Source organism: Loxodonta africana, chromosome 27, assembly GCF_030014295.1.
Source record: "Loxodonta africana isolate mLoxAfr1 chromosome 27, mLoxAfr1.hap2, whole genome shotgun sequence".
NCBI classification, from domain to species: domain Eukaryota; kingdom Metazoa; phylum Chordata; class Mammalia; order Proboscidea; family Elephantidae; genus Loxodonta; species Loxodonta africana.
Window position 1 is genome coordinate 26,373,425 of NC_087368.1, and position 20,478 is coordinate 26,393,902.

Genomic DNA, 20,478 nt, shown 5'->3' on the forward strand with positions numbered 1-20,478 from the left:
CCTGGGTTACTACTCACTGAAGGTCTACAAGGAAAGATCAGGCATCTGGAAGAAGGCAATTTTAACAACCATCAAGCAAGTACCCCTGCTCTCATTACTTCCCTGAGAATGGAACATTTGCCTTTTCAAAGGCAGAGTAAGATCTCAAGTGCACAAGTCGATTCTGACTCATAGTGTCCCTATAGGACAGAGTAGAACTGCCCCAGAGTTTCCAAGGAGCACCTGGCAGATTCGAACTGCCAACCTTTTGGTTAGCAGCCATAGCACTTAACCACTACGCCACCAGGGTTTCCAGACTTAATTGACGCATCTGTAAATCCAAAGTGATCTGGCAAGGCGGATTGATATTCCACACCATATACATATTCAGCCATTGGGAATTAGGTGAATTCATTGCACAACAAGTAATTAAAAGTTATACAAGAGAAAAAAAAAAAAAAAAAACTAAGTGCAATAAAGAAAAGACCCTGAGGCCTTTTAAGCTCAAACAACAACAACTTTGCACTTAGAAGACAGCCTGGGGAGTCCAAACAAAATGTAATTCTTGTCTTAGTATGAGGGGAGGTGCTGCTTGTTTGAAAGTACCGGCTTTTGAAAAGCTGACTTCACATTGGGATGCAACTCAATGCACACAATGGCGGCCACAGGAGCGCCTAGTTCTTTCTTATAGATTTGGTCACGCACTGGGAGAAGGCTGACAGAGCGATCGCAGTAGTTTAACAAGGAATCCAACACGAATCCAAATAGAAGACACTGGCTACTTCATTAGAACAATGCGTCTATCATCACAGCATTGAGGGGCCTGAAGCTGTGGCTGACATGGAAATTCATCTGCCCAATTTTATTCATTCTTACTGGCTTCTAGCATATTAAATGCCAACTGTATGACCTGTACGAGTCAGACAGGAACATCTTGCTCCTTTTCTGGTTAATAACCACTATGTGTTATGCGTTTTAAAATACCGTCTCTTTTCTTACCAAGGTATGACCTCTGAATACTATCCTTTTCTAATCTTTGTTCAATATACATGACATCTTGAGAAAGAACTTTACTGTCCAAACTTTCACCCCACAGCCTGGTTTTTTCCCAAAGTCCTGGCTACTATCCCCGTTAGACAGGGTGCCCCTCTAGGCCTACGCATTCCGCAGGATGAGGAAACGTTCATTAAAAGACACAGAGAATGATATTGCAGGATCAGGTTAAGTGGGAATAGCAGTAAAATTTTGCCTGAGTAAACCAACAAAATCATAGCATTTTGCTTTTGCATGTGAATTTCACATCTGGATGGAACGGGCATTGGTTTGAAAGCAGAATTTCAAGTTTTTCATTGCTATATTTTTTTATATTTGCAACTATTATTAGTGTACTACAGTGGATTTGTAATAATTTGGTTTAAAGACAAAGAAAAATTCATTGGTAATCTTCAAAGGCATTAGTGCAAGATTAAAGGGGATTTGATAAACATACCAATATTAAAAATAGCTAAAGGTTTTCATTTAGAGATTTTTCCTACTATATTAAAAGTGGTGTTTCAACCACTGTAAATATATTGAGATAGATTCTATGCCAATCATGCTAAAAATATATCAGTGTAAATAAGGCTAATGAAATCCAGTGAAAAGTACATTGAAAGCATAACCTCCGCTTCCAGATTATCAACTATTTAGAAGACCAACTGTTCTTTAAGTCGCTAGAAATCTAGTCTGATTTGGCAGTGAGGGCAGTTCCTGACATTACTCCAGAAGCCAGATGAAGAAAGAAATTTTAGCCTAATAAGCACCTAGCAAATATCATCATAAATTCTCCCTCCATCGTCATGGGACACTGCTTGGCATTCTGACTTCCCTTTCTTGGGGCGATTTCAATGAATAAAGAAGGAACCTCTATCTATTCCATAACTTCTTTTCATTTCAAATTCCTAAACAATAAAAATTTTCAAACAACGTAGGTAACCTTAGTAAGGAGGGACTTAGGATCGGGAATATTGCATCTCTTTCATGGATTCCACGAACTCTTCAAAGTGCTCTATAAACACTACACGTTTAAGTAGCAGCAAAGCCGTGGTCTGATCAAAACCTCCCTCCCCCACATGTATATATATAGGTACATATGCACACACTATCAATATATTCCTATTAGCCTAACTTAAATCTGACAATCTGACAGTTATTCCCAGAGGCTGTGCAAGGTTACAAATACTGTCTACACTGTATCACAGTTCGAGACCACTAGCACCCAAGTGGTTAAGACAGAGCCAATCCTTTCATTTATAAAGAAGGAAAAAAAATCAATTGCATATTTTTTTCTTAACATTAAAAAAAAAAAATTGGGGATACAGTGAATCACCCAATATATTACTCTGGGTTCTTTAATTTCCTTTACCTGAAACTATTTTTGATACAAAGGAGGCTAGATGCTTTTAAACATAGTTTCAGAAATCCTGAGTAGAAAATATTCTTCTGAAAATATGACAGGTTTTTCCTTTTTTTTTTTTTTTAACTTGCAAGAAAGTTCTGTGAGGAGCGAGTTTGCCTCCCAGAGAAGAAATCTGCAGCATTTTCTCCCAGGAGCACGCCGAGAGCCCTGTCATGGGAATGGAGCCCCCAGACGCTGCAGCTGTCAAAAAGCCCAGCACATCAGAAATCCAGAAGGAGGTCCTGCAGGCACCACAGCATCTTGGTATTCCCTCTTCCACACCCTTCTAGCAGCGCCTGACCCTTTGGACATCCTGCCGTAGTGGCTGAAGTCCACGGCTTGAGCTTCACTGGGGAAAAACAAGTCCATTCAAATGCAGGGTCTTCACCTTTTCCCTGGGTGATTCTTGGTCCCCCATGGATAGGAGTGATACCTAGAGGATTCAGAAGCAGAAAAAGTTCCCTGCTGTTGAAATATTTTAGTCTGCGCATTCAATTTCAAAAGCTGTAGCTCAGGCGTATGAGTAAGTAAATGAATCACGATGAATGAAAAAAATGCTTCTAAATATAATGGGACATGTTTAGGAAGCTGCCTTTACTGAAGTTCAGTGACAACAGGTTTTTTCTCAAATTCTCAACTCAGCAGAAACTGATACCCCTTTATGATGAGAAAAGAAATACCCATTCAAAGTAGCCTGCATATTTAAATGCCTGTGTACATTAAAAGATCTATTTTATATTGTCATTATTGGTGGTACAATGGTTAAGCCATCGGCTGCTAACTGAAAGGTCGGCTTTGGAACCCACCAGTGGCTCTGCAGGAGAAAAGACCTGGAGATTTGCTCCCATAAAGATTACAGCCTGGGAAACCCTATGGGGCAACTCTATTGCCACATGGGGTCGTTATGAGTGGAAATTGACTCAACGGCACACAACAACGTCACTCAGTTGGGGAAATAAAACTGTGCAAGTTGATTTAATTTAGATTTCTTTTTATCTTGTATGTTGTTACCTATCAACATATATTTCCACATAATGAAAAAAATACTAATGTGTATACCAAGTATATTCAAAAAGATATGCCCATCCTTTGTTCACTCAGAGCTCAAACAATGTTACTCTCACAAATGGCAATGCTAAAATGAAGGCATGCTAGGCTGTATCCTGGTAAAACAGGCAGCTAAATGTTTATGCACATAAAATATAATTACTAACCGTAAACCAAAACCAAACCAGTTGGCTGTCATGTCCATCACGACTCATGGCAGCCCCAATCAACCCTGCAAATGATCAAGAATAAAGCCTGCTTTGGGAACTCTTAGGAAGCTGGCCAGATCTGTTTGATCTTCTTTCATTTTCTTTACATTACTTTCCTCCTCTCAGCCCCAGCCCTACCTCCTTTTTCCAGAATCCCAGAAATAAAGACTCCCCCATTTTGGTGGGGGGGTCTTTGCTGTTATTTCTGTTTCTGTCCCCAGTTCCTTCTCTAATGTGGCATTTTACGTGTGAGACTTTCACCTAACCAACTGTCAAAGCAGTCTCCCCCATTATTTGAGCAGTTCCAGAAATCTTCCCCCAAAAGAGATAATAGCTAGATGATGGTGTTATCCTAAGACTTTCCATGTGAAAATGGCGCCTCTCTAGGCTCTTCCCTTACGAAACATATACCCCATGTTCTAAGCTGAAAATGTGCCACATCCTGGATCACTGCTTTAGTTGCTGTCTGGAAGCTGTGCAGATGTGTGAATAGGTTTGGACCGACAGTCTTAGGTGGTCAACTTGCAAAATACAGGAATTATGTGTGGAATTCTCTGTGCATGTTAAGTGATCAAGGTCACTTAACAAGGTCTTGCAACGATGATGCCAATGACAATTAGGATGATGGTGGAGACCATGGGAACGACAACAGATCTGACCCTGGCGGGAGTTAAAACGTTTCCTACTTCTAACCACGTAGCTAGGGCAGCCTTTCTCAACTGGTGTTCCATGGAAAAGACGGCAAAGCCCTGCAGTAAACAAAGATCAACAGATTTCTTTCTCATAAAACATCTGAGTCCTAATATGCTAATGTGTGTTGGGAGTCTCCAAAAATAAAAAAATTGTACATTTGGCATTTTCCAACTCCAAAAAAAAAAAACATTTTTTTCCAGTGAAATCTATTAACATCTCTGATAACATTGGCCATTCCATGAAACCTATTAGAAGAAATACACTCTTGATTCTAAATACTACCTTTCATGTTCTGTGACATCCAGCAATCTCAGTCTTTTGACTACAGAAAAATCATGACCATAACGGCTGATCTGAGTTTTATTTGTACTTAGGTATTTCCAGTTTTTGGACTATTAAGTGCTTCTAAGCCTGACCTGACTCATTTCTTGGGCATTAACTTGGAACAACAGAAAACAAGTAATGGTTTTAGGGAAAGTCAAGGGTTATTTTTAGTGGCAAACTGTGAAGAGTCTTTTCTCCCAAGATACATACTATCACTGCTATTAGAAGCTAATATCATGGGTTTGTGGATTTTTAAATGGGTGATTCATTTTAATTTGGAGCATTTTAAGACAATTAAAGGTCATACCCAACTTAAATTGCTGAAATCTGACTATTTAAATTATTCCTTCAAAATCTATTCACAATTCCAAATATAACTGTGAACAATTTTGTACCTTCTTTATTATGCATCTGGTTATCCGTAGATCATAATAAAAACATTTACAATGTCTTTTAGTAAAGGAATTACATCTTTGGTAATAGAAGTAATATTTGGCTTTTTAAAAATTTATTTAATGATGGTGGAACTTGAAAAGGATAACCATAAATTAAAAAGAATGACTGAAATAATAATTTTTTTTAAGGGGGGGAGGGAAGAGCTCTTGTATACCTCTCCTAAGTTTTTTGTATAAATGGAAACCCTGGTGGCATAGTGGTTAAGTACTACGGCTGCTAACCAAAAGGTCAGCAGTTCGAGTCCATCAGACACTCCTTGGAAACTCCATGGAGTAGTTTTACTCCGTCCTACAGGGTCACTATGAGTCAGAATTGACTCGACGGTAATGGGTTTGGTTTTTGTTTTTTTGGTTCTCCATTGGTATTTACTTGATTTCCAGCAAAAATCTGAATGCATTCATTATCCATGAATCTGAGTCTCTGAGGAAATGCCGATAAAATGACAAGAATGATCTCTGCTCCCACTACAAGCCAAGGGAACTTGAAATAATAAGATGCTGAGAGTCAAGAACGTAGACATTCACATTATCCATGGAAGGCTGGAGATATGCAGCCCTTGAGTGAAAAATTAAAATTCAAAATCCCTGATAGGATGGTGGGAGGGGAGTGGTTGTGTGAGATGGTAATTTCTATTAATGATGTATCTTTGGAAAATGAAAATTACTCATCATTTCTCTGCAGTTACAAACTACAACAGAACTCAATTTACAAAGGTAGTATTCTGGAAATACATTATCATGCCCAAAGAGCAAGCAGTTGAGTAATTTCATGTGTGGTTCAGAAGAACAACCTGTTAAAATAGGAGAAGAAAAATTGTTTTAAGAAACACTGAACTAACCTCAAAAAATAATCTAATTTCCATATAATAACTGTAGCAGGCTGCTCTTGAGACCGCTTTCTTTTACCATGGCTACTAGTTATTTTTGGGGGAAGGCCTCCAGAGTCATTTACGTAATGGTCATGGGATAGCTTTGCTCGTTGGACGGAGAGGCAGCTCCTCCAGGCATACAAGGCTAACAGACTCCAGAGGCGTAAGCTTCCTAAGACAACTCTGAGCCATACAGGAGACCTGGGTATATGGATGCTTAAGATCAGTTTGATGATTCAGTTATGTGTGGGACCCTTGGAAAAGTCAACTTGCGTGTGGTGGACACTGTTGGTGCCCATATCCCCTCACCTTTACTACTTCAAAGTATACTGGCCTGACATCCAACTGCCAGCACCTGCATTTCTTTTCCTGAGGACTTTCTCTGGCCTCTAGAGTGTGCTTTGTCCAACCTTGCAGCAGGCCAGAAACGCCAGGAAATCAATGCATCCTGAGGGTAGGCCTCAAACAGTGACTGATAGGAATTGGAGGATAAATATTGCAGTCCCCTCTCCCCTTGAGTGGGAGAACCCTGAGGTACATGTGCTACACGGGCTCTCTCTCAGATTTCCCAAGTGGGATCAAGCTCCAGTTGCCCTCAGTGATAACCTGCTTGATGTTGTGCGTGCCATCGAGTTGATTCTGACTCAGACTCTGTGAGACAGAGCAGAACTGCCCCATAGGGTTTCCTAGACTGTAATCTTTCCAGGAGCAGACAGGTCTCTTGTCCTTCGGAGTGGCTGGTGGGTTCAAACCACCAACCTTTCCTTAGCAGCCGTATGCTTAACCACTGTGACACCAGGGCTCTTTTTAACTTGCTTGGTAACGAACCCTGTATTGAATTACATCCTCAGTAATAATTACAAGAATCCAAAGTTGGGTGAAATTGATAAAACAGAGTCTATTTTTAGAACGTCAACAGTGGTTATATTGTAGGATAATATACAGCCCCCATAAACTGAGGTTTCTCACTTAGGGTAAGTAAGTAAGTGGCAACACGTAACAGCAAAGTTCCATTCCCACAGCCAGATTTTCAAATTCCCCAGAAATGTTTCTTTGTCTGGTCACATCTTTCTTTTCTCTTCCTCCCTAAGAGTCCATAAAAATAATGGATAGATTTCAGTGATGGAAACCTGAGTTTCCAGCTCTTCTAGAATAGTACAACTGTTTAAAAAAAAATTTGGAGGTTAATTTTCATTTAATTTTGTGAGACTAAATTACTACTGAGTGATCACTCTTTCTGCTTCAACAGAGGGCAGCTGTGCCCACACAAAAGCTGGGACACATACCCTACGCATGTTTGCATCTAGTCTAAGCACATATATTTTTAAAAATTATTTAAAATAAAAGTTGGAAAAAAAGGAAAAAAAAAATCCTGGAACCAAGGATAAAACCAAAAAACCCATTGCCAGGAAGTCAATCCCTACTCATAGCGACCATATAGAACAGAGTAGAACTGCCCCATAGAGTTTCCAAGGAGCACCTGATGGATTCCAACTGCCGACTTTTTGGTTAGCAGTTGTAGCTCTTAATCACTACACCACCAGGGTTCCCAGAATCAAGCATAGAGAAATCAAATCTAACATCTGATTATCTCAATTCAAACTTCACGTCTGAAAGCAAGCTCTGGGTCTCACCTGTTAGAAGTAAAATTGTAATAGCCACTTTCCTCTAGGACTTCTTCAATCACAGTCTAAATTGGAAGACAAAGAAAATTAGGTCAGTAGTGAACTCAAAGCAATAAGATACAATTGTGCAGAGGCCCTGCAGAAACCTCACCTGCATCTGTTCATATGTTATTCCCTCCTCCATGTCAAAGCTGGTGGATAGACCTGAAATGGATAAATTATGGAAAGTCTGACATTTGGTTCACATTTCCTTAAGGCTTTATTGGCAATTATGCCTCAGCTGCAGTGAAAACAGGTCAGTTTCTAAATGATGAAGATGAGTCCTTACAAGCAGATTCCAAATTATTTTGGCTTTGGATATTCAAACTCTTTACTTCTCTTGCTTTAATCATTGTTTACTTTTTTGGGTGGCCGTCACAAAATAATACACACAGATTTAGGGGCATTGCTCATGGTATAAATTACTAAGTAAGTTAGGGTCATATCTGTGTGTGCGTGTGTTGGGGGCAGATGGGCAAGAATTCCAAACACAACTGCCTGATGGGTGACTTTTCTGATGAAGACACTCTCCCTAGTCCACATGGTAAAAACAGTAAATATGTGCTAGAAAGAAAATACACCCTGAGAGGCAGGCAAAAGTAGAAGCGAAAGACAAGATCTGACCCTTTCGTATGCCTGCCTGGAGAGAAACTACATTTAATGCCAAAAGACGAGACTTTTTTCAATGGTTGGTGTGAGTATAGTATACCAGCACCTTAACGCACACCAGCTTGCCCGAAGCCATGCTGACCAGCTTCCACTCAAACCAGTCCACACTGACTCATGTGGAGGCCTAGGGGTTCCCCTGCCACTTTGGTTAGAGAAAAGAGAATGGGGTGAAGGTTGAGGGGAAGACATGAAAATGTGAATAATGGCATCTCCTCATTAAAGCCAAGCTTCCAGGTGTTTCCCACAGGGCAGGCAATCTCTGCTTTCTTTGCTTTTGCCCCTCCGGCTGTGACGAGGGCCAGCTTGGTCAGTCTGGAGGTGGGGCATCCGGCTGCCCTGGGAGGAGTGTGTCACCTCACTACCAGACCTCTGAGAGCCTTCCCTCAGAGGTCTTCACTTCATGGGAGCTGCTCTGTAAGGAGAAGTTTGGCCTGAGGACTCATTCACTTGCCCTGGGAGATGCGTTTGAAAGCAAATGACTTTTGACCACTTTTCATCTCAAACTTACGGATTTCTCAGAGACCATTTTAAAAGCAATTCTGCCTACATAGGTTTGCTTTATCCCAGGAGCCCTAGACTTAGCGAAAGTTTGATAATAAATAAAATGATTGGCCTAAATTAGGCAACAACAAAAGCAACCACAAGAGTGACTGCTTTTCCAGGCTGAGGAGACATGTCTTCCCTTAATCATAAAAGCTTCACTTCCGTCCACTCCACTGAGTGATGTAACCATAGTTCACAGAGATTCGAAAATAGTTCAGGAACTCCGAAACCTCACAGTAGCTTGCAAACCTCTTCTTAGAGCTCAAGTATGGTCAAATAAGAATCAAACTATACTGAACCCCTACTAATGGCTAAGTACTTTTTTTTATCTTTTCGCTAATCCTCAATGTAACCCTATAAGGCAGGTACTATATTTAGCCCCATTTTACAGGCAAGGAAACTGGGGTTCAGAGAGGTTAGATAACTAGCGCAAGGTCAGTTACTAAATGTTTTAGCCAAGATTTTAACCTAGGCATTCAGGTTTCCCAAACTTGTCCCATTAATCCCTATGTTATACCACCTCCCTAAGTGAAATGTCTGCAAAAATAAATGGATGGGTGGGTGGGCGGGCGGACGACGGATATCTGTCTGATGTGAAGCCTTCAAGTGAGTGTCAAATTTTCTCCATTTTAAGTGTTCATACTCTTTGTTTCTACTTTTTCTCTCACTGGATGATGCTTTTGGGCATTTGACTTCCCATCATCAGATAAGCAGGAAGGAATAAAAGGAAATATAATTCACCCACACAGTTTCTGCTGTTTATTTACGGTGTTAATAAATGATCAAGGAAGCTGCCACAACTTGGCAAGATGAATCTCAGGAGAATTTCTAGATTCTTATCAGATGCTCCTTCCACTATTGCTAGAGATAATGAAAATAAGACCTATTTTTCTTTTAAATTGAAGATCATCTATTAGGGATAGCTGTTGATCCAAACAATGTATTTCTATCCGAAAGCCCAATTTCCCACGGTGATGGCCATTACCTGTTGGGTCATTTAGGGACAGGCCATTTCCACCTGATGAATGATGTAATAAATGGCAATCTGCTGTAAAAAAGTTGGGCTCAATCGGTTCTGGAGATCCCTGAGATAACTGAAACAGAAAAAGAAAAACCACATCTTATTTTAGGCTCAGAAACAAATGACATGAGGCCTCCGTGTGAGGTTTCCTATTTCCCCGTGTCACTATACAGAAAATTGAGTGCTCTGTGGTTTTCAATTCCTTGTAAACAAAGAGACATCTTCTTCCTTCCAAAATAACTTACAAATTGGAGGCAGACAAATTATAGTAAAATAAAAAAATAAAATAAAAGCAAGTACAAAATTCTCTGGGCCACATGAAGAAAAAAACAAAACAACAACAAAAAAAAACCTCTATATAGCTTTATGAGAGAAAAATAAAAATGGATAGAAAAATAATTGCATGGGGCCTGGGACATCAAGATGTTATTTTTACCAGGCGTAGGTGGAATAAACTTCACTTATTCAACAGAAAAATATGTTTAGCTCAAATCACGATCTTTGTCATGTATCTGCTTTGAACAATGCCTTCTTGTGTGACCAAGGCAAACTAGTTTCTTAACACACTTTTCTAAATCACCGTTAATTAATTTTAATCTCTAAACATTTCTTCCCAACACTCTGCCTTAAAGAGTAATTCACCAGTGACAGAATTTATCATAGTTCCAATTGTTTAATGTCCATCTTTATAAGCTGAATTTTTAAAACAAAATTCTAGGCTATAAGCATTTTTCGCCTTTCTTTCACTTTTAATTCTTACCAGCACTTGGGCTGGCCAAGTTTTTGCACCTGCGTTAATATACTTTTCAAACATCCATTCATATTAATAAACCATTAACAAATGGCACAATTTGGACTATCCAATAGTGGTTACCTTGGATGCACAGACCCTGTTCGTGAATTAAAAAAACGACTTGGGAAAACAGTTTGGCTGTATGTCAAGTTCAACAATCTATGCTCACCCTAGGACCCAGCAAACCCACCCTTAGGTAGTTATCCAAGAAAAATGGGTGCATATGTCAATCAAAAGACACATACAAGAATGTCTGTCACACTTTTATCGGAACAAACCCAAATGTCCATGGACAGAAGAATGGCTAAGTATATTGTGGTACGGTGTTCATACAGAGGGGTTCTGCAAAGCAATAAAAAAGACAAACTACCTACATGCGCACCAACATGGATAAATGTGAAGCAGAAGAAGCCAGAGACAAAAGAATACATAGTGTATAAATTCATTTACATACGTTTTCATGGTTAGGGAAAACAATTCGTTAATGCTGACAGAAATTGTTATTGTTATTGTTGGTTGCCCTCGAGCCAATCCTGGACAATAATTACCTTGTGACAGGGGTAGGGTCGGACCAGCAGAGGGTACTAGAGAGCCTTCTAAAACCAAACCAAACCCAGTGCCGTCAAATCGATTCCGACTCATACCAACCCTATAGGACAGAGTAGAACTGCCCCGTAGAGTTTCCAAAGAGTGCCTGGTGGATTCGAACTGCTGACCCTTTGGTTAGCAGCCATAGCACTGAACCACTATGCCACCAGGGTTTCCAGAGAGCCTTCTGTAAGGCTGGATGTTGTTTATGTATCCATGTGGGTGGCTGTCACACAGGTGAACGCATATATATGCAAACATGGAGCTGTACATGTACCTCACTATATGTATTGGCATAGCAGTTAAGAGCTATAGCTGCTTACCAAAAGGTCACCAGTTCAAATCCACCAAGCGCTCCTTGGAAACCCTATGGGGCAGTTCTACTCTCTCCTATAGGGTCGCTATGAGTTGGAATCAACTCGACGGCAATGGGTTTGTTTGTTTTTAAATATGTATTATGGGGCCCTGATTGCACATTGGTTAAGAGCTTGGCAGCTAACCAAAAGGTCAGCAGTTCGAATCCACCACCCACTCCTTGGAAACCCTATGGGGCAGTTCTACTCTGTCCTATAGGGTGCTACGAGTTGGAATCAACTCAACGGCGGCAGGTTTTCTGGTTTATATGCATTACAGTGAGGTACATATAAATACTTTATACTAACAATTGATAATTATTTCACTAATGTACTTTGGATACTGCAAACACAAATCATTTATGAGTTTTCCAGTCTCCATGTTTTCAGAGACCTACAACCCACTGCAGTGTTGGAAAAAATCATGGTTCTAACCTTTTTTCTTCTTGAACATTTATTTTCCTTGCTTGTAATAAAGTTAATAATCCATTTGTAAAATGACAAGATTGTAACATACTGTAATGCAGGTGGATCTGATAATCACCAGCTTAATAACTTTCTCGTCAGGGCTGCGGGATGCCATGGAGGCAGCCCTCAGAATTCTGTATCTCTCATTATCTCAGCTAGAAAGTCACTCTAAGCTTCTTAACATGCCTTAGGATGCTGAAAGTGAGTTCCTGGTATTACCTTTCAAAAGACTTCAGGTGGCATATTTTCATCGCGTTTAGCACAGGAGTAATTTGGCTGGCTGAAATACTCATCCTAATTACAGAAAGCTTATTTCACTCACTTAATTATTAAGCGTACGCCTTGGAATCCTAACGATTTCACAGACAGGAAGATGTTTAAAGCCTCACAGTGAAGTCTGTGAATTGTGACCTGGAGAGGCCAAGCCTGACATTCTCGTATGGAAAGGACAAGACTTTCTCATTGATGTCAAGCCTTGAAAAATGAAGTTTGTGAGGTTCTAACGCGTGTGTCACATTGGCTGTCTCCTTCAGCCTAAGGACTACAAACCCTCAGAGGGAAGGGCCTGTGGATGAAGGCAGGGACTAACATTCATCAGGTTTAAAGACTAAGCAAAAGGAAAACGGGGGCTTCTGACGACATAGATGCTGATGGTGGAATAGAGAAGAAGGCAGGAAGTCCAATTCTGGCCATGCCAGGATGGCAAAGGGAATGTCCATCTGACAGGTGGAAATATGAATGACACAACAGGTGTTCTTTATGCAGTGCCCCTATGAGTTGACAAGGCTTTGAGGCGGTTCAGCAGGCCTATACCAATATTGTGTGAGCCCTCTCTTGCCAACCGTGTTTAACTTCTGTTTTTAGCACACATGTTCTGTTTGGAAGAAAAAATAAGACCTTCTTTCTTAGCTGACGTAACAGGGTTCTACTACTGCTCTAAACAAACACCTACGGTTCCAAGGAGTGGGCACTTAATTGGTCAATTGAGAATAGAGTGCTTTTCAGCAAAACCTAAATAGAACAAAACAATGAGAAACTACAGATGTAACCTTTATTAAATTCCCGACACTGCATCTTTTCCATGTCATAAGGTAGGGCTATCATTGTGGTAGAACACTACAAACTATTTGGAATCTAACCGACTGAGGTAGGACTCTGAAGGAAACTGTGCCAAATGTAAGTTAGGTTTCAGGAGTGAGAAAATTTTCAACGTGTTCCACTACACCCTCACTCCTGAGGCCTTGGTTTAATTTTCTTTAGGTTTTCCTTGTCCTCTTTAACTGAATTTTACCATTTTGAGACCTACCATATAGCCTTATTTATCATCTTTTTTCACCTTCCAGTCCCTTTCGATTACTTTTTCGTTAGATGTTTATAGACCGTCTTGTTGACAGAAATGTCCAATATTTGTACACTTCTCTTAAACACATGCACACGCACACACGCGCACCCACGCACACGTGAGCCCATCATCAGCTCCACTGCGATCCCTACACTGCATTTCCCAAGCTCCAGGGATTTGAACCCCAATCTCCCCTTCACTTCTACTGGAAGCATCCCTGCTGTTGCAGAATCGACATTTCCACCAAGGATTGTGTCTCTCAGAATTCCAAAGCTAGAAGAAAGTTGGAAAACCACAGTTCTACACTAACTACACAAGAGCTCAGCACCCCAGACACTGGAGGTGGTGTGGGAGCTGGAGGGTGAACGGTGAGCTGGTCCAGCAGGACGGGAGAGCTGTGCTGTAAGAGTGTCTCTACCTGGTCCACACAGGTCAGTGCTGGGCACCACTGCCTTATAATGCACTCATGCGGCCCTGAAGAGGGCTAGCCAAATATAAGGCGTGGCTGTTTTATGCCCAGGAGTCACTGATTCAAGTCTGAGATGCTCTTTTCTGCCTGGAAAAGAGCTGGAACACCAGGGTTAGGAATTAAAAAGACTGCCAGCTGTCATAAGGTAAACTTGACCTTGCTGATCTGAGGTGAAGTGGACGTTGAGGAACCAAAGAGAAGTGCCAGGGAGGCCCATGCTTACAGGAAGCAGTTCTGGGTAATCTATCTACTTTGCAACAAAGGGAGAACGTCACTGGGCTTTGCCTGGGCCTCTTCACTCAAAGTGTGGTCCATAAGACCATCAGCACTGGGATCACCTGGGAGCTGGCCAGAAATGTAGAATCATAGGACCCTGGATGTAACTGTATCTGGATAGTATTTTTTGGCCTATTAGACAGCCTATCTTTCTCATCCCAATTCCCAAATCTGCTGGATACACCGTAAGTTCATAGTCGGCAAGCATATATCCTAGGCCTTATTACTACCCTAGTGTGTCCCTGGATCGGCAGCATCAGAACCACCGGAGTTTGTCAGAAGGCCCAATCTCAGCCCCTCCGCACGCCGACTGAATCAGATCCCATTTGTTAACAAGATCCCCCGGAGACGGATTAACCAAAACCAAACCAAACCAGTCGCCACTGAGTAGATTCTGGCTCGGCGACCCCACGTGTGTCAGAGTGGGACTGCACTCAATAGGGTTTTCAGTGGCTGTAATCTTGTGGACATAGACTGCCGGGACTTTCTCCCAAGGTGCCTCTGGCTCGATTCCAACTGCCAGCCTTCTGATTAGTAGGCTAAACCGTTCGCGCCACTTTGAGAGACACTGAGCTTCCCAGGCTACTGGTTCACAACCGTGGCTGCGTACTGGAATCAACTGGGAGCTTTAAACAACAACAACAAAACTGATGCCTGGATCCTACCCCCGGGAGTCTGATTTAATTAGTGTGGGGTGTGGCCTGTGCACTGGGATGCTTTAAAGCAGCAAAATGTGAGAACTGCTGGGCATGGCAGCAACCGCTTCCCATCTAGGTCCAGATTCTTTCTTTTGTTTTATTCCTTGATCCAAACGACATCGATTCTCAGTCCTTGCTGTTTCCAAATGCCAGCGCCCAGGCATTGGTAGGCGAGGAGCTTGGCATTAATGCTAAAAGCAAAACAAAAAACTCCCCAGGTAATTCTTTCTTAACAACCAAAAAACCAAACACTTTTTATTATAAAAAATTTCAAACATTTACAATGACAGAACAATGTAATAAACTCTATGTACTCATCACTCAGCTTAAACATAGCCAGTCTGGTTTCACTCACATCTCCTCTGCCTTCCTACCTCTTCTTTACCCCAGGGTCTGGAAGCAAATCATGTATGTTCTATCCTGTCATCTGTGCATGTTTTCGGCATGGCTCTTTAAAAAAATGAGTTTCTTTTTAAAACAAAATCCCAATACAATTATTCCCCCTAAGAGAAACTAATAATTCCTAATTCCTTAATGTAATTAAATATGCCATCAATGCTCAAATTTTCCTGATTGTCTCATAAATATATATCTTAAATTTTGGGAGTTTTTTTTTTTTTTTGGTTCAAGTAGAAGAAATAAGCCCCTATGTTGTAAATGGTTAATTTTTTTCCCCAAAATTCTTAATCTTTTCTCTGCATTTTCTCTCCTGTCCTTACAATTTATTTATGAAAACAAATCATTTGTCCTGTAGAAATTGGTAGTCTGGATTTTTCTGATTATTCCTATGGCGTCATTTAACACATTCCTTTATTCGCAGGGGAGGCCTGGTGGCAAAGTGGTTAAGCGTTAGGCTGCTAATCAAAAGGTTAGCAGTTTGACTCCACCAGCTGCTCCTTGGAAGCCCTATGGGGCAGTTCTACTCTGTCCCATAGTTGGAATCAACTCAACGGCAATGAGTTTATTTGCTGCACATGGGTACCTATAGCTAGAGCAGAGGTCTAACTTTTTCTTTAAAGGGTCAGATTAAAACAAAACAAACAAACAAACACACTGCCCTAGAGTGGACTCCAACTCAAAGTGCCCATTTAGGACAGAGTAGAACATCCCATAGGGTTTCCAAGGAGCAGCTGGTGGATTCAAACTGCTGACCTTTTGGTTAGCAGCCAAGCTCTTAACCACTATGCCAGAAGGGCTCCATATTTTTAGCTTTGCTGGCCATATAGTCTCAGCCACAACTACTCAATTTTCTTATTGTAATGGGGCAAGAGGCCACAGACAATATGTAAGCAAATGGGTGTGGCTGTGTTCCAATAAAAACTTATTTACAAAATCAGGCAGCAGACTGGATTTGGCCTGAGGGCCATAGTTTACTGGCCTCTCATCTAGAGGTTTGATTCATTTAGATTCAAAGTTTTGGCAAGAACACTTCATAGATGGTGCTGTGTGCTTCTACGGGGAGGCATTCAACGTCCGACTGTCTCTCTTTTTGTGAAGTTAGCAGCCATTGGCAATTGTGTCTTGTTCTGTTGTTGTTATGTGCCATTGAGTCGATTCAGTTAAAAAAAAAAAAAAACCATTGCCATCAAGTCGATTCCAGCTCACAGCAACCCTATAGGACAGAGTAGAACTGCCCCCATAGAGTTTTCAAGGAAAGCCTGGTAGATTTCAACTGCTGACATTTTGGTTAGCAGCCACAGCACTTAACCACTACACCACCAGGGTTTCCATTATTAGGGGCTGCAAAATGGTGATATTCTTTTATACCTTTGGCACTTCTTGGCTGAAGTACTTCCATAAGGAGAAACTCCTCCTCGTCGACCATTTAGTAACCCCGAGATAGGATTCATAAGGGAACCCAGTGCCGTAGGATAAACGCTTGATTCTGTCCATGTGTAAATAATTTTCAGGATAATGAGTTGGTCACCTAGCATTCTCCAAAGGCATCTAATAAGGGATTAATTCTGAGGATCATTATGAACTCCTGGATTTAAATATGTTCGATGCTTTCAATCCACTGCAGTTGTTATTTATTGATGCCCCAATTATCCCAGTGGGAGACAGTGGGAGCCTGTTCAAGCTGGCTCCTGAGTCCTCCGCCACACCCTCAGTAGTCTTTGATGGCATCCTTGCTATGCTGTTATGTCCAGACATCCCACTCTCATCCTGCCCTAGAGCTGCGATCAGCTGTATCTCCAAGGAGCCCTGGGTGCTGGGGTTGCTCATTTCTACTGGATTAGTTTCTAGACCTTTGTAGCGAAAATATTAGGAAATCCGTATATTTTTAACAGATAAGACTCATCGTGAATTCATACTCATTCATACTGACACTTGCAATTCTAATTCAAATTAACGTCTTCTATCCTACTTCTGTTTTTCCTTTCTTCCATGCTGAAAATCCCAGCTCCCAAAGACACAGATAAGATTACACACTTGCTTTGTTCTCCCAAGCAACTCTAGCCAAGGCTGAGCACCACCGGGCTGAAAGCCACTTTGCTGAGATAAAGATCTTGATTTCTTAGAAAAGCGCCTTTGCATTATTTTGATGCCTCGATGTATCCTTCAGTGTCCCTGGGTGGTGGAAATGGTTAACACACTCAGCTGCTAATCAAAAGGTTAAAGGTTCGCGTCTACCCAGAGGTGCCTCAAAAGAATGGCCTGGCAATCTAGTTTTGAAAAACTAGCCATTGAAACCCTATGGAGCATAGTTCTACCCTGACACACATGGGGTCTCCATGAGTCGGAATCAACTTGACGGCAACTTTTTTTTTAATCATTTGGAGTCTTATATTAAGTGGGTACAACAATCCCATAACAACTCTACCTCCTTCAAACTGGAGACAAAGGGTCCCTGGAGTTCAGAAGATGTTTCAAAGGGGAAGGTGAAAATCAAGGGCATTTTATGTGCTATCACCATTTACACAGCCTTTAGGTGTGGGGTGACTGTGCCAACCAAAGGCCACTCCACCATGACCGTAAAAAAAAAAAAAAAACCAGTTGCCATCGAGTCAATTCTGACTTATGGTGGCCCCATGTGTGTCAGTACAGAATTGTGTTCCACAGGGTTTTCAATGGCTGGTTTTTCAAAAGTAGATTTCCAGGCCTTTCTTTCAAGGCACCTCTGGGTGAATACAAACAGCCAACATTTTAGTTAGCAGCCAAGCATGTTAACCATTTGTACCACCCAAGGACTCTCCTCTATGACTAACCAAACCAAACCCCGTGCTGTCAAGTTGATGCCAACTCATAGCGAGCCTATAGGACAGAGTAGAACTGCCCCACAGAGTTTCCAAGGAGCGCCTGGTGGATTCGAACTGCTGACCCTTTGGTTAGCAGCCGTAGCACTTAACCACCACACCACCAGTGTCTCCCTATGACTAAACAGGGACAAAAAAAATGCTTTTCTGAATAAAAATGATCTCTATTAAAAGATTATTCCAGCAATGGAGGGAAACAAAGGTCACACACTCTTCTTGTTTAGGTTTCAATGGGCATGTGGGCTTCTTTCATTTATTCACCACTTGCGCACTGAGTACCTACCCTACTATGTGCCAAGCACTGTGCAATGCTCTGGGGAATCAAGGATAAAAAAGACACATTTGATGCCTTTGGGGGAAATGGAAAAGTAAGGCAGCTAAATAGCTATTTAAAACACAGTAATATGAATGAAAAAGTGATTCAAGCATAGAGAAAGGGGAGATTAATTCCAGACAGGGAAAATGAGAGACGGTTTTTATGGAGAAGGTAGCTTCTTAGCTCAGTGGTGAAAAATAAGTATTTCAGCCTCCCAGGCTGGAGATGTCTTTAGCACACAGGAGACAAGACCTGCCTCCCTGGCTCAGGAGCGTCTACACCACGATGGTATGAACCACCAACACGGGGGATGGCTCACAAGCCAGGGGCATCCTGTGGAACACTGGGGCTGCCCTTCTGTTGACCACAAGCTGAGTCCTGGAGCTGAGTGTTCCCCTTTTACAACCCCTAAATTCTAAACCACATATAGGCCCTTCTCCGACCTGAGGATCCGCACCAGACCTTCCATAGATGGCCACGTGCTTGTAATATCAGAGCAGGGACTAATGGCATTCTTCCGAGGAGAGTTTTATCTGCCTCTTAACCAAGATGAAAATAAGGATGAGTCCATCCCTTGCCTGTGCTCCCCAAATGCCCTCTGCCTGCCACCCCACAAAGCTCTGAGTTTACTTCCCCAGTCAAGAGGAGGCTCTTTTGCTCGTGAGAATTGAGCAGCTCTCAAATGATTCAGGATTTCCTTGGGTGGTAAAAACAGTTAAGCATTTGGCTGCTAATTGAAAGACTGAAGGTTCAAGTCCAGCCGAAGGTACCTCAGAAGAAAACCCTGGGTATCCGCTGCATTTTACGCACATAGCCCGTGCTTTCTTCATTTGCAAACCACGCCCTTCCACTCCCCGTGAGGTGGTTTCATAAGTGCTGCTAGGCCAATCTTTCTGTACATGTTGCAGTTGGCAAACAAACGTAGAACGTGTGTTATTTGTGTAAAAAGATAGTACTTCTGAAAAATGAGCCATTGAAAACCCTATGGAGCACAGTTCTACTCTGACACACATGTGGTCACCATGAATCAGAATCACTTCAGGACAGCTGGAATAAAAAAGCCAATGAGATCTCAAGCCACCTGGAGCAAGGAAGACTGAAGAACACTAAAGACACAAGGTAATTATGAGCCTAAGAGACAGAAAGGACCACATAAACCAGAGACTACAACAGCCTGAGACCAGAGGAACTAGATGGTGCCCGGCCACAACTGATGACTGCCCTGACAGGGAACACAACAGAGAACCTCTGAGGGAGCAGGAGAGCAGTGGGATGCAGAGCCCAAATTCTCATTAAAAAACCAGACTTAATGGTCAGACTGAGACTAGAAGGACCCTGGAGGCCATGGTCCCCAGACTTTCTGTTAGCCCAAGACAGGAACCATTCCCAAAGCCAACTCTTCAGACAGGGATTGGACTGGGATATGGGATGGAAAATGATACTGGTGAAGAACGAGCTTCTTGGATCAAGTAGACACATGAGACTATGCTGGCATCTCCTGTCTGGAGGGGAGATGAGGGGGCCAGAAGCTACCTGAACTGACACGAGGAGAGAGAGTGGAGGGAAGAACTGTGCTCCCTCATTAGAGGGAGAGCAATTAGGAGTGTATAACAAGGTATACGTAAATTTTTGTATGAGAGACTGACCTGATTTGTAAACTTTCACTTAAAGCACAATAAAAATTAATTAAAAAAAAAAAGCCAAGGAGAACAGGAGGGAAGTGCTCCAATTAGAGATGCGGGCATGATACAGAGGCAACTTAACAAAAGAAAGTCTCTTCTCTATCAGGGGAGGAAAGACAGACAGCAGGAACAGGATACAGAACCCAAAACCTAAGTAATAAAAGAGAAAATGATCGGCTTTAAGGACGTGTGCTGACAGAAAAACAACGAGTGGGGGAAGAGACGCAGCTGGCTTTATGTATCAGGCAGCCAGCAGCACTTTCATCCCACGAAACTGGGATTTTGCTTAAAATGAGTCTGTGTACAAACTGGATTATTCTGAGTAT

The 20,478-nt window shown here is 41.8% G+C and overlaps 1 protein-coding gene across 1 annotated transcript in view; it reads right to left on the reverse strand.

The window, feature by feature from the left end:
• Positions 1-7,425: 7,425 nt before the first annotated feature.
• Positions 7,426-20,478, reverse strand: part of NEK10 (NIMA related kinase 10) — a 210,985-nt gene continuing 197,932 nt past the window's right edge. The window contains exons 34-36 of the mRNA XM_023554898.2: positions 9,875-9,983; positions 7,790-7,842; positions 7,426-7,703 (exon numbers count right to left, since the gene is read on the reverse strand). Of these exons, the coding sequence (XP_023410666.2) occupies positions 7,644-7,703; positions 7,790-7,842; positions 9,875-9,983 (222 nt within the window). The 3' untranslated portion in view covers positions 7,426-7,643. The remainder of the gene's footprint in view (positions 7,704-7,789; positions 7,843-9,874; positions 9,984-20,478) is intronic.